The 13,494-nt window shown below is 39.4% G+C and overlaps 2 protein-coding genes across 7 annotated transcripts in view; both read left to right on the forward strand.

Annotated features, from left to right (window-relative positions):
- Positions 1 to 9,761, forward strand: part of LOC109961556 (uncharacterized) — a 32,687-nt gene extending 22,926 nt beyond the window's left edge. The window contains exons 10-20 of one of the 6 annotated variants that reach the window (XM_020602456.1): positions 854 to 1,369; positions 2,530 to 2,621; positions 3,064 to 3,285; positions 3,486 to 3,659; positions 3,969 to 4,068; positions 4,612 to 4,743; positions 5,597 to 5,683; positions 5,780 to 5,878; positions 6,575 to 6,616; positions 7,819 to 7,851; positions 8,734 to 9,761. In XM_020602456.1, the coding sequence (XP_020458112.1) occupies positions 854 to 1,369; positions 2,530 to 2,621; positions 3,064 to 3,285; positions 3,486 to 3,659; positions 3,969 to 4,068; positions 4,612 to 4,743; positions 5,597 to 5,683; positions 5,780 to 5,878; positions 6,575 to 6,616; positions 7,819 to 7,851; positions 8,734 to 8,764 (1,528 nt within the window). In that variant the 3' untranslated portion in view covers positions 8,765 to 9,761. The other 5 variants (XM_020602457.1, XM_020602458.1, XM_020602459.1 and 2 more) reach the window with 5 other exon arrangements.
- A 1,566-nt stretch (positions 9,762 to 11,327) lies between these two features.
- The window catches only part of rfk (riboflavin kinase), a 6,286-nt gene continuing 4,119 nt past the window's right edge, over positions 11,328 to 13,494 (forward strand). Inside the window, exons 1-2 of the mRNA XM_020602511.1 lie at positions 11,328 to 11,628; positions 11,710 to 11,880. Coding sequence (XP_020458167.1) covers positions 11,799 to 11,880 — 82 coding nt within the window. The 5' untranslated portion in view covers positions 11,328 to 11,628; positions 11,710 to 11,798. The remainder of the gene's footprint in view (positions 11,629 to 11,709; positions 11,881 to 13,494) is intronic.

Below are 13,494 nucleotides of genomic sequence, written 5' to 3' on the forward strand. Positions count from 1 at the left end.
GAGTATGAAACAAAACTGTGTATCTGTATGTGGGTACGCTCCATGTGTTTGGCGGCAAGCTTTGATCTACAGCCCTGCGTGTGTGTGTGTGTGTGTGTGTGTGTATATAAACCTGTTTATGCCTCATTAAATATGCATTACCTGCCTCATTACAGCTGGAGCCCCACCACAGCTAATGGAAACAGCTCCCCTAGTTCTCTTACAAGTTGCAGTTGTTGGTGTTTGCATGCGGACCTGTGTGTGTGTGTGTGTGTGTGTGTGTGTGTGTGTGTGTGTCTGTGTGCATAGTTAATGCACAGTGCATCAGAGAATAAAGCCTAGCAAAGAGTACTTCCTGTAATGTGTCAAAGTTTTAAAAATATTGTTTGCCAGGAAGACTGTTTATCATTGCAGATGAGTATTACAAAGTGGTTTTATATGAACAAATGACATTTGATGTTATATATATATATATATACAGATTGTTAAAAGTGCCCTGTGGAGTTTTCTTGTGTGTGTGTTTCCTTAAGGCCTAACAAGCCTGCTGAATGCCTTTCCTTCCTTTGAAAGATTTTTTTTTGTAACTTTCTAGGCCTAAATTGTTTACATCCATGTCTGCCTTGCTAGCGATCATCTTTGGCCAAAAGCTCCATAGGGTACCTTTAATGTGAACCTCAGATATTTAACACCAGCCTAGTGAACACGCTGTAAAAATTACCCAATGACAAGTTGATCTTGCAAGCGAGTGTGGTTGATGTATTGATTAAACCCCCAAATTGTTGGATGGCTGAAGTTCACTGTACTCTTATTTGCATTTACACTGAATTTGTCCTCCTCTCTGTCCTGATTCCTGATCCCCTGTTCCCTGAAAAAGTAGACACCAAGATATGCTATCCCAACTGTCATCCCAGCCAGCCAATGAGAATGCTGCCTACCTGTGGACAAGCACTCAGACTGTAACTCAGGGTCAAACCCAGCGTGGCTACAACTACCACCACATTGACCAAAGAACTGAAAACCAGAGCGCCTACTCAGTTGGAATAGATACTAAAACAAGCCACCAGCTAAACACCGCAGACGTCTATGCTGAGTTTATAACTGACACCACAGCTATACAGTATGGATCTGAGCCGGCTGAGAACTATTATGAAACTGGATTCAGTGCTGAGTACAGCTCGAATGATCCAGGATCCAAGTTTCAGTATGTAGCTGAAATCCAGTATGGAGATGACACCACCTCCATGTGCGCTGATGACCAGAGTCAGTATGAGACAGACCATGCTCATTACCATTTTGACGAGCAGCCGTTGTACCAATCAGATATCCAGCCTCAGAGGGAAGATCACGCTCGTTATGTGTCAGAGGGATATGTTCAGTATCTCCTTTCAAGGTGAGTTTTCACAGCACTGTGTAAATGGTCCCTCTACAGGTATCAGCTAAATGCCTGTCCCCTCTGCAAGAAAAGTTATTTCAGATAAAAGTTTTCTTTCACTGTTTTTTCTAAAAAGCTGAAACAGGATTATAGGCTGTTTTCTGTCCATTATAAGTGTGTGAAAGAGAGAGACACTGTAAAGAACAAACAGCATATAGGTTTGCCAAAGGCTATATGCTGCACTACTGTCTTTTACCACACAGAGGCAGCACAGATCAATTTAAAATGAATCAGTTATTTAGATATCTTGTGTTTTTCTTTGTACTGTACCAAAGCAGCCAACAACTGACATGTCAAGTCCAAATGAGAAGGTGTATTTTATTTGGCAGTGTATTATTTACTGTAGGTACAAGAATGATTAAAGAAGCAGGAATAGGCCTGTTGCTGATGTACATCCCTTCCCAACATGGCTTCCATCGGAAGGGATCCTGTTCTTAATTGAATGTCTACATCAAAAGTTATAATCTGCACAGCAATTTAATTGTTCCTCGTTAACAGTTGCATCATTGTACGTGCTCCCACCACTTTGTAATACAGCCCCTCTTTGGGATGTGCATATACAAGTGGCATACCCTTCCATAATCAAATGGTCATGTGACTTGATTGTGGAAACAGCATTTCAGTCCCTCATGCTGGGAGAAGAGAGAGTGAGTGTAAGGTATGTGTTCTCAGACAGAGATTTAAAAAAAGAAAGAAAAAAAAATGACTGTATGGTTGTGTCTGTAATCATATGGACTGGTTTCTCTGTTCTGCTCCACTCTATTGTTAGCAGGCCTTATGCTAATTAGAGTTTGTTAGAGGGGCTTTGGTTGGGGGAGGCTAGCAACACTGGTCAGTATTGTTTCCTCAGCCCACACGAGCAGCCTGGGGATGAAGCAGTGAGTCGCTCTCTTTCTGTTTGGTCACTTCTGTGATCTTTTACATCCAGTTAGACAAATGAACACATTTTAAACTCTTCTTTATCTATTGTCATGGGAAAAGTTGTTCTTTTTTTTTCAGTAGATGTTTGTCTTTGGCTTATTTGGCCCAGTACTATGCATAGCCGTCCCTATGGTGGCAGTGCTGATAGCAGTGATATTTTATGTTGTGGTTCATTATTGCATTTCTGTGCCTCTAAGCAGACATCCCCAACAGGGAGACAGTGCAGGAGGGATGATGATGAATATGGCCTCCAGTGAGGAAGCTGCAGAGGAGATGGAAAACACAGAAGGTAAATAAACAGATGAGCTGAACTTATATTTCTCCTTTTATTTAAACTCTTTGGATCTGTTAGTGTTGGTGACTTTTGCACCTAGGATTAGAGGTACAGGCCTAATGGTCAAATTTTAAACTCAATAATAATATTGCTTTGTCAAGGTTTAAGTAACTGTGCTTAAGTATTTATTTATTATGATTTAGGAGGATTATTTGGATTGGCTGAGGGTAGAAGTGTATCATATTCATATAAACTTTTCTACTTTGTCTTCTGTTGCCATAGTGTCATGGAAGATGCTCACATGATAACAGAAATGTCAACTTTTAAAGTAATGATCTTCTTGTTATTCTTTCCTTGTTTCTGGATTAGTTAAACATTGTCACATAAGGGAAAAATTTGTGGAACTACAAACTTTCTTCAAAAAACTAAAACAATTAAACCATGTCTCTCTGTCCAGACCCACCGTCCTCAGCAGATCTTTCCGGCGGGTCCGGTCAAAGGAGAAAGTTGGCAGCTCCACCGATGAATGTATCCCTGAACCACAGTGAGGAGTCTCTTCTCTCAGAAGATGCCCTGGACACAGGGGATGAGGCCTTGGATACTGGAGACGACCTGGATGTCAGCATAAATGAGCTGAACACACCTGATGAGGGAGACTCACTGGAGTTCAACAGACATGGTGAGACACACACCTGAAGATACAACACAGATGGGAGATGACGCTCACATGAACACAAACACACAAAACACATAGTAGCACACATGCTGTAATGTACAAAGATGCTTTAAAATCACAGTGTAAATCAATTCAAAATGTTAATATTTATTTATTTATTGCCATTTAATCTCGTAAAACATTTCTATCTTTGTCATAAACAGGGGATGAAGCTAATCTGGGTGCAGGAGTAACATCGGCTAGTGCTGTTGCAGGACACGGAGCAGCTGTGGAGGGCAGGGACAGTAGGCTGTGGAGGAGCGTGGTGATTGGAGAGCAGGAGCATCGCATTGATATGAAGTGCATTGAGCCATACAAAAGAGTCATTTCTCATGGAGGTACATAAACTTGAATACTAAAAATCCAAGCCTACCAATCTTTCATGTGTGATTGTAGCTTTTAATCATGTGCGCTGATACCCTCCCTCTTGATGTTCTCCATTCAGTTGTATCTTGGTACTTTACACATATTTCCCTGCTGATTTTACGCTTTATGATTTAAAGGAAACCACTGGTTAAAAGCATTTGTTTTTGTCTGGTTTAAATATTTCTTATAAATATCACTATAATCCAACACTGTAGAACCATGACTGCCAGACTCTGTGTGCTTATGAGTATGTCCTCTTTGTATGTGCTATATGTTTTCAGGTTATTATGCTGAGCAGAATGCCATCATCGTGTTTGCAGCATGTTTCTTACCGGACAGTGACTGTGACAATTACAATTATGTAATGGAAAACCTTTTTCTGTAAGTAAACTTTTACTACATGGCCAAACATATATGTACATGGCACACGGTGTATCTCGACACCCAGACATTGCACTCGCACTGTATATGATGGCAAACATCTCAGCATTCCATAAGATTATGGAACCCAGCTGCAGGAATCTTGTTGCCATTCAGCCACAAGAGCATTAGTGAGGTCAATAAGGACTCAGTGCACACTAAACTCAAAAAACCATTTATTTATGGACCTGGTTTTGTGTATTAGCACATTGACATAGGAAAGGGCCTTCCTCAAACTGTTGGCAGCAAAGTTGGAAGCACTCCTTTTACAGTATTAAATATTTCCTTGTCTGGATCTAAAGGGCCTAGCCCAAACCATAAAGAACAGCCCCTGGCCTGAACTACGCAATTCAATAAGGAATTTTGTATATTACACCGTTCAGTTAACAAGAAAATTGCGTTATAGATTTTTGTTGCAGTTGTTACTGTACTGTATAAACATATGACAGTCTAATACAGTGTTTTTTATTAACTGTCTGTCTGTCTGTCTGTCTGTCTGTGCAGGTATGTAATAAATACCTTGGAACTTATGGTGGCAGAAGATTACATGATTGTTTACCTGAATGGCGCCACACCCCGCAGGAGAATGCCTGGTTTTACTTGGATGAAAAGGTGCTACCAAATGATAGATAGAAGGTAACAGTCACACAAACAAGTGGCCAGCAAATGTCTGCAATGTTTAACACAAACTCAAACAGTCAAAGAACCTCTCTCAGGCTCTTATTCTCCTGCAGTAGCACAAATCTTATGGGGGTTTTTCTTCTCTTCTGTGATTGGAGTACATATCACATGGATGTTAGGTTCTGATGATGTTATATTGTACTGTTCTTCAGAAAGCTTAAATGAAGAATTGTGTTGTTTTAACAAAGAGCAATAGAATTCAAAGTTCATCTTGAATGGGGCAAGGGAATCCTAAATCAACAGCACCTAGCCCTAAATTGCTATTTAGAAAAATAACTAATCTTGTATGAAAAAATTACACATGCTCAGTTGACGTTAATATACACTCACCGGCCACTTTATTAGGTACACCTGTATAATTGTATGTAGTTCAGTGCAACACTTCCACCTTAACATCTGTGTTTATGAAGCTCAAAATGTTTGTTTTTGGTGAAATTGTCATAAATGTATAAATTCAATTGTATGTTTATTATTGAGGTCCCAGTTAAAGATGGTGTTGTACTGGACTACATTACAATTAGAGCTGTCTATATTTTTGTCCTCCCAGCTACATACATGAGAGCGTCAGAATATTAGGAACACCTCTGAATATAGAAGAAATTAATGAATATAGAAATAATAAATGGGTTCGAGAGTGGAGCAGAGCGCCCACTGTGTCCTGAACAACGTCACTGTGAAAAACCAGGAGCTCTCCCTATCAGTGTTATTCTATTCCAATTCTAAGATCTACTTTATGCTTGCCAGCCGCTATCAGTGAAGCTCTTACTAATCTTTTTGCACCACTTCTGCCTCTGCTCCTGATCCACAGACTGAAGAAGAACCTTAAGATGTTCATCATTGTTCATCCTTCCTGGTTCATACGGACTTTACTAGGAATAACCAGACCCTTTATAAGGTCTCGTGGTTGTACTCATGTGTATCTCATGTGTAAAATGAATTTCCATGGGCATATTTATGGAAAAAAAAAACCTGTGTGATTTCTGTTTTACAGCTCAAAGTTCAGCAGCAAGATTAAGTATGTGAATAGTCTGCAGGAGCTTGGAGAAATCATCCCACTGGAATATGTCCACATTCCAGCCAGTATTGTCAAGTGAGTCAGCTGCACCAATTTTTAACATATGTATCTACACTTAACTTTTTGTGGCCTCACAAGGTGGAAACAGCACTGTCTGCATTGACATTTTCCTCTTTTGTATACGGGTTGTTTATATTACTTTATTATTATTTTTCCACAATGTCACTTAAGCAGGAAACCTTGCCCTTTTTTAGCTTTAGGTAACAGCCTTGATTTCATTTTCTGCAGTGAGTGGCACAGAGCCATGTTGCCCAATAAACTACTGTACTTTGCCTCCTCTTAGTGTTAATTTTGCCAGCTATGTTTACATTTAGTCTGCCATTGTTGGATTTAGCCAACTTTAAGATAAGCCACGTAGGAATAGGTTGTATGACTGAGAATGCTGTTTTATAGGTTAGTTTTGCAGGATAATGCTATTTATTTAAGCAATACAGTCAGACATGAAAGAGGATAAAACCACACCTTTGGGAAGTTGCAACATCAGCAATCTAATGCAATCTGACTCTCTGGTGTCTAAAAAGACCCTAACCAACAGGTATAACAGGCCTGCAATAAATCCTACCCTTATATTGTTCAGATTTGTCAGGGCTGTGCCAGAAAGGTAATAGTATAATTTACCAGATTTACTCTAGAAATACAAACAAAATCAGCAAACTTTTATTCCAAGTGCCTAAATTGGGCATGCTTATGCATCTCTCACTCTGCCCCAAGGTATGACGAGGAGATGGGTATACATAAATTTGCATGCCTGAGGTAACTCTAACCTGCCTGTATTAATAAGTTGGTTGTGTAAAAGTTGCTGTGAAAAATCCTTCAGTGCTATTCTCAATGTCTTATGCTGGGACTAACCTTTGACTGACCTTTGGCTGCTTCTTATCCAACTTACAATGAGCCAGATATTCATTTTCTTACTTCTCTGTCTGTGCTGTGGCTTTCCCTGTAAACTGGTTTATTTCACCACTCATCTGTGACATATTAGCAGAATTCAAATGAACATACAGTATACAGTATTTTACCCTGAGGTCGGGGCATATGCCAAACAGAAAAGCACCTATTTCTTTGTCAGAGTGAATGGTTGCAAAGAGTTCAGACTTTCAGTATAGTGTACAAACCAGCAACACACACTGGACTTTGTCATAGATGGAAAGAAAATATCGTCAGTGATAATGAGTGGGAGATGCAGTATTTCATCTGCAGCTGGCTAACAGTAACTTGAGTTAAGGTGAGTTAAAGCTACTATCATAAAGCATTTTTGCAGAGTAGTAAAAAGCTTCACACTTTGTACAACACCCACCCACAGTCCTCCTTGAGACTTTTTGCAGCACTGCAACAAAGCCACTCTGCTTTGCTAGTGAGAGGACAACCATGCACACGGCTACTGGTTACTCATCAGGAAAGGTAGTAGTAAACGTTAGAACACTTGTGAGAACAGTCTCTGTGGAAGATAGACTACCATATCAGCTATGATACATGTGGATGCTCCCTAAAACATATACAAACACCCACTTGCTGGTGCTTTGGTGAAAATAGAATTGAGATGAGAACTTGAACAAATTAAAGCTATCTATAATTCTATCCGTTATCTAAGGAGGTATGTGTTATACCTCTGTCTTCATGCCTTTTGCATTTATTAAGCCTAACTGTAAGTATAGCCTAACTTAGCTTGTAAAAAGCATCTAAGAGTAGAAAACTGACTCTTTTGACTTTTTTTTTTATTTTTTAAAATTTTGCACCCTATGCATTGCAGTGAATGTGTGCCTAACTCCCTTGACCTACAACACCCCCACTTAACAGCACTGATGCTTGTTTTTCTTTCTTTTCATTTAACCTTCTGTGGCAGTGTTGATTTAGGCTACTAATGCCCAGCTACTGCATGTGTACTGACAATGTGGTCGCTCCTGTCACTTGTTACCCTCCCTCACTGACATTTGCTCTCCAATCCAATGCTAAACCAGACTGGACACAGATTTGCAAGAGACAACAACAAAGTAAGTCATTGTTTTGCACCAGTGACTGAATTTAACAGAGGCTACTGAGATCTACAATATTAACTGAACATGAAAACATTTCACACATTAAAAGAGGCACTGGTCCAAACTGCATAGATACAGGTTAATGTTATTCATTTTAGTGGTGGTTTAACATCATCATCTCCTTTGGTAATGTAACAGGTTATAAGTCTGTATGAATAGTTTTTCTCTCTTTAGCTCTGTCTTCTGATTACAGAATTACCTGAGTAGCCTAATATCTAAGTCAACTAACTGCTTCTAAACCTGCCTCAGTGACTTGAAACCTGATCAGTGATAAAGTGCTGATTAACTAACACATGGACACATACAGGCACTGATTTGCCACAGAAAAACAAGAGGTGAACATCATGTGGTTACGGTGTGTTTTACATTACACTGACACTGAAAGGATATAAGTTTACATATTTCCATCCTGATTTTGCTACAGTGGAACCATACACTGTTTTGACTCACTGAGCTGTCCATGACAGAATGAAGAAACAATCGTTTAACTACATTGCTGCACCTTTTTTTGCAAAGTAACTCATTTTTTTAACAGTGGATCCACCCTATAAATTTAGATGCAGTCCTGGTAGCCACTGAACATATGCTGATTTTGCAGTGTTTGCAGAGCAACATTGTCATTAGGCAGAGATTGTCCCATTTCATTTACAAGTATAAAAATATGAGCATCTGCAACTAGCATAGTTTAGCTTTTGCAGATGTGTGTACTTTGTGACAGCTGTTTACTTTATGATCTTACCATTATTTTTATTTTCCATTTATTGTACAGTTGTCATCAGCAACCCCTATGCTTTAAATGTTTAATTCTTTCTCTGTCATTTTCTCTCTCTCACTCAGAGCCGACAAGAAGGGGAACTCAGCTGTCTGACAATCAGAAGATACCTGGCTGCTGGCTGTCTTGCCCCTGCATTGTGCTGTACTCTACCACAGCATGTCTGAATATAAACAAGCCTGCAGCATGATGTGTATTGCATATAGCTGTTACACCAACAGCTAGCAATGAGTTAGCATGCTGTGGTTAAAAACACCAGGCAGTTGTTTGTTCGCTGAGGAAAGGACTAACCTGAGGGTGCTAAATAAAATACAGTATTTACAGTGCAGCGGCTGTCAACTGAGCTAAGACGAAGATGCATTTGGTAGCTTCTGTTTTCTTTGTATTCATCTTAAATTTCAACACTGCTTTAATTCCTATTTCTTTCATGTTACTAACTTTCTTTGCTTCACCCATGCTTTAGTTCTCCCTGTCAGTTCCTAGCTGTACCTTCTGTGAAACATGGTAGTATTACAGTAAATGTGGATTCTCTGAAGCCATAACAAGGTCGTGAACAAAATGTACTCACAAATATAGATTTGTATTCCCTGGACACCTACGATGGTATTGTGTTATAGCTCTGTCACCACTATAAGGCCAAGGGATTCTTAGACTCTAGTTTTGTTTAGAAAAATATGATATACTCATCACTGCACCTGTTCAGTTTGTAATATATGAAATGGAGCAGCAAAGCTGGATTTTAAATAGTTTACAACGGTGTAAGTGGCTCCTATCACAGAGTTTTTACACAATATCTCATTTAACATCTCAGTATTAAAAGCTACAAATAGGGTATTTTATTAATACTGTATATCACTGTGAAAATACTTGGAATGTCATCATAAAGGTAGCAAAATAGCAGTTATCGCTAGTCTCACTGCAGTAATGTGTTGCATGTTTCCAGTTCATACAGTTTCAGGTTACTCTGATCTGCTTACCCACCCTAAAACAGGATTGTGTACATTTACAGTTAGTGCTTAGTTTTCTGGGTGTGTGTGAGAGAAAGAGAGAGAGAAACAGAGAAGGGTGATCAGAAAATACTGTATATTCACAACAGAGAGGGGTGATCAGAAAATACTGTATATTCACTAAAGAGTGCCTACTGTGCTGTTTGGGTGTGTCTAATTTTATTTGGTTTTTATAGTCTTTGTATACATTTGTTTGTGGCTTGCAAGATATCCGTTTGTTGTAAAATATATAAAATGTTTTACATCATTAAAGATGTTCCTCCTCAACAGTCTTTTCAGAAAATGTACCATACACCGTAATGCACATTACACATTGCGTAATATTCAGAGGTATCCTGTCTGCACTCACTTCTGTGTTTTATATTGAATCACAGTGAAATAGTTTTTTGATACTGATCAAAAACACTATAATGTCAATGTAAATACAAATTCAAACATGGCTCTGTTATGACCTAGGCATGTGTGGCTGCAGTTGAAACTGTCACACTGGCATTACTTGATGGTTTTACTGCTGACAGAAGCAACAGCATGAATGCAGAGGTACAAAGGAGCAGTCTGTGTGCTTAGGTTCAGACAAATGGACCAGAACACACTGGACAACATATCATTCAATGAGACAATGATTCTAAACATAGGGCCCAGGTAATCAAAGGGCTTTTGACTTCATGTGTATCTGCACAATTACTTTTACCCTCTTGCCATCTTACATGCTGCTGTACTCACCCAAAGACAGACTTGTTTCCAATGGATTTTAGAGTTTGGCTTGGATAACAACGGTGTGGTTTGGTCTCAGGCTTATGGTCTCTCACCTCTACCCTCTGGGGGGAGGTAGGGTGATGGAGCACAGATTTTCCATCTACCCTGAGATCAAATTCCAGCCGACATGAGTTATCCCATTTCTGTCACCAGATTGTTATGGAAATACTAAAATAATCAAGTCAAGAACAAAACTTAGGTGAAAGGAGTCAGTGCATACAGAAAGCAAATAATCTCTGTAGGCAAAGGGCCAAGCCAAACATGAGCGCTCCCCACTTATGATTTTGCTATCAAAGTATGTAGACATAACACCCTTGCATACAGGACGGTGTGCTCTGCATCGCCTCTGTCATTCTCATAACAAAGGCACCAGCCAGACAACAACACTGAACACACAGGTCAACACTAAGATTTAGCCACTTCCCTCTACTGTTGGACTTTTAACGATAGTTTAAACAATCTCAAACATAAAAAGATTCTTAATTTATACATGATTAATAACTGATTTTATATAATTTCTACAATTTTCCCCATAATAGTATCTATACTTTTTCTATTATTTTCAATTATAATTAGACAAACTGTCAGTAAAGAATGACTTCACAGTAGGTTATAGAACATCTGAAATACAGTAAATTGGTCATACTTACATTTACTGTAAGTAAATTAATATGTTAAAACTATTATATATAAAAATCTGGGAAAGTAGCATATGAGACAGCAGGCTATACGTCACCTTTTCTAGTACTTGCCCTGGTTTCCCATCACTCAATAGTAACACTTCGATTTTTATATCCAACTAGACAATATGCGTTCGTATTTTTCTAGATCGTTGAATGCATCATTTGTAGTTGCTATATTTCTTACAACTCTGAAAGGCAACACGTGACTCCTACTGGTCCGCTTTGGTCACGCGGTCAACGAACAGATGTCTAATGTACAACACATGTAGCACTAGTGTCACCGGTTCTCTGAGAGCTACACGGCTTCATCTTTAGCTTTAACGTTATACCGTAAGTGGACCTTAATGAAACCGGGGGAAGAGACGTTACAACACCAGGAATTACTGTACAACTTTGCTTAAAACAGCTTCAGGAAAACTGACTTTGAAGCTAACGTTAATTAGCTTAGATAGCATAGCAAGTGCTTTTTTTTTTTACCATCGCTGCTCAGTGACTAAGGTTCAACTTTAGTCGGGTAAGTGAAGCTAAGCTGTATCTAGCGTTAAATCCAAGAACGGGTATTGAACTCTACAAGAATAAGATTTCCGTATTGCAGGTTGCTGCTCGTGCTGGCTGGTTATCTGGTTCCGCCTTCTTGTGTTGGTCATTCTGTAACGTTAGCCACCAGTCATCGGGAACCTAGTCATGAAGAGCCTTCCGTACTTCTGCCGTGGAGAGGTCATTCGAGGCTTCGGGAGAGGAAGCAAGGAACTGGGAATTCCCACAGGTCAGTTAATCAAATTTCATTCATCTGTATGAGCTTTACACTAACCTTAAACCTAGCCAGCGTCGATACAGTTAGGTCAGTATGACTCAGTCTTTCTAACTTGTAGCGTGATCTTTATAAACATGTTTAACAACCACATAGCTGTGATAGTTCCCTAAATAAATGCCCGTAAGTTCATCTCAGACAGTGTGGCACATACTCTTAATTCATACTATTCGCTGGCCACCTAACGCGTTTACTGATACACATACTGACTAGCAACGTTATTGATAACACACCTTTACAGAATGACCTCCTCGCTGTTAAGAAGCGAGGAGGTCATTCTGTAACGTTAGCCACCAGTCATCGGGACTGTGAGCTGAGTAACGAGGCCTACCACATGATAAAAAAAAACTTATTTACAGATGTAATGATAATAATAATAGTAGTAGTAGCTGCGTTATGTAATAGTGACGTTTCCAGAAATGTCTTGGCAAGTCGAATCATGAGTGAAGAGACATAATGCAAATGAGCATTGAATTCATTATTCATCGCACGTTGTCACCTAAAAAATATCGTTCAGGTCTTTTTTAAAAGCTAGTCTCTTAATTGTCGTTTTTACCCTCAGACAGGGCGTGTTTTCAACCTTTCAACTTGGGATTCAGAGTATTTTATAATGAATCAGACTCTAGTCACGTTATTGAGTAATAGGGCACATTGACACACATCAGTGACGCACAAAATCCAGGAAACGGTGCCTTTTTGACAATTGCTGCAAATTATGTACAAGAGACATTTCCTTAAGACCCCACTGTAAAGTAAGAGCTTGATTTATCCCAGAAAGGGAACACACAGTTTCACTGAATGCAATGAACATATACATTTATTCTCTGGCATATACTGTCAGCATTTGCAAAGGAGGGTTGTGTCTCACCAAATGGAAACTGCACCAGCCTAATTTCTAACAATGTAGTAGAACATCTTGTGAATGATTTCTAGCCTTGGTTACCTTAACTACAAGTTCCAGGTTTCTCTATATAGATGCTATTCTCTGGTTAACTCCACCAGCTCTATTCACAGTCCCTAGATTGCCTGGACAAAAATCGCATGATAACATCCCCATAAGAACTACCACACACCAAAGTGTGATCTGGATCCAAGTAACATTCTGGATCAGCAGATCCAGAATGTTCAGATTTGCAAGGCTGATGGAAAACTTGCTCCTGTAACACAACAAATAATGCTACAGACTTGCAACTAAGATTAAATTTTAGCTGAAACATTGTGAATTCAGTGGGGTGTCAACAGATTTGATGTCTTCAGATTTACTAAGCTAGATCCTGAAGAAAAACACTACTACTAAAATATTGTTTTTCTTGAATAACTAATAATGATATCATTGTGATTCTAAATGGATTTCATAGTCAAGAAATCACTGTCGGGCAGCACGGTGGCACAGTGGTTAGCACCGTTGCCTCACAGTGAGAAGGTTCCGGGTTCGGGCCCCACCTGGGACCTTTTTGTGTGGAGTTTGCATGTTCTCCCTGTGCTTGCGTGGGTTCTCTCCGGGTACTCCGGCTTCCTCCCACAGTCCAAAGACATGCAGCTTAGGTTGATTGGTGTCTCTAAATTGCC

The sequence above is a fragment of the Monopterus albus genome, unplaced genomic scaffold (assembly GCF_001952655.1).
Source record: "Monopterus albus unplaced genomic scaffold, M_albus_1.0 scaffold56.1, whole genome shotgun sequence".
Taxonomy (NCBI): domain Eukaryota; kingdom Metazoa; phylum Chordata; class Actinopteri; order Synbranchiformes; family Synbranchidae; genus Monopterus; species Monopterus albus.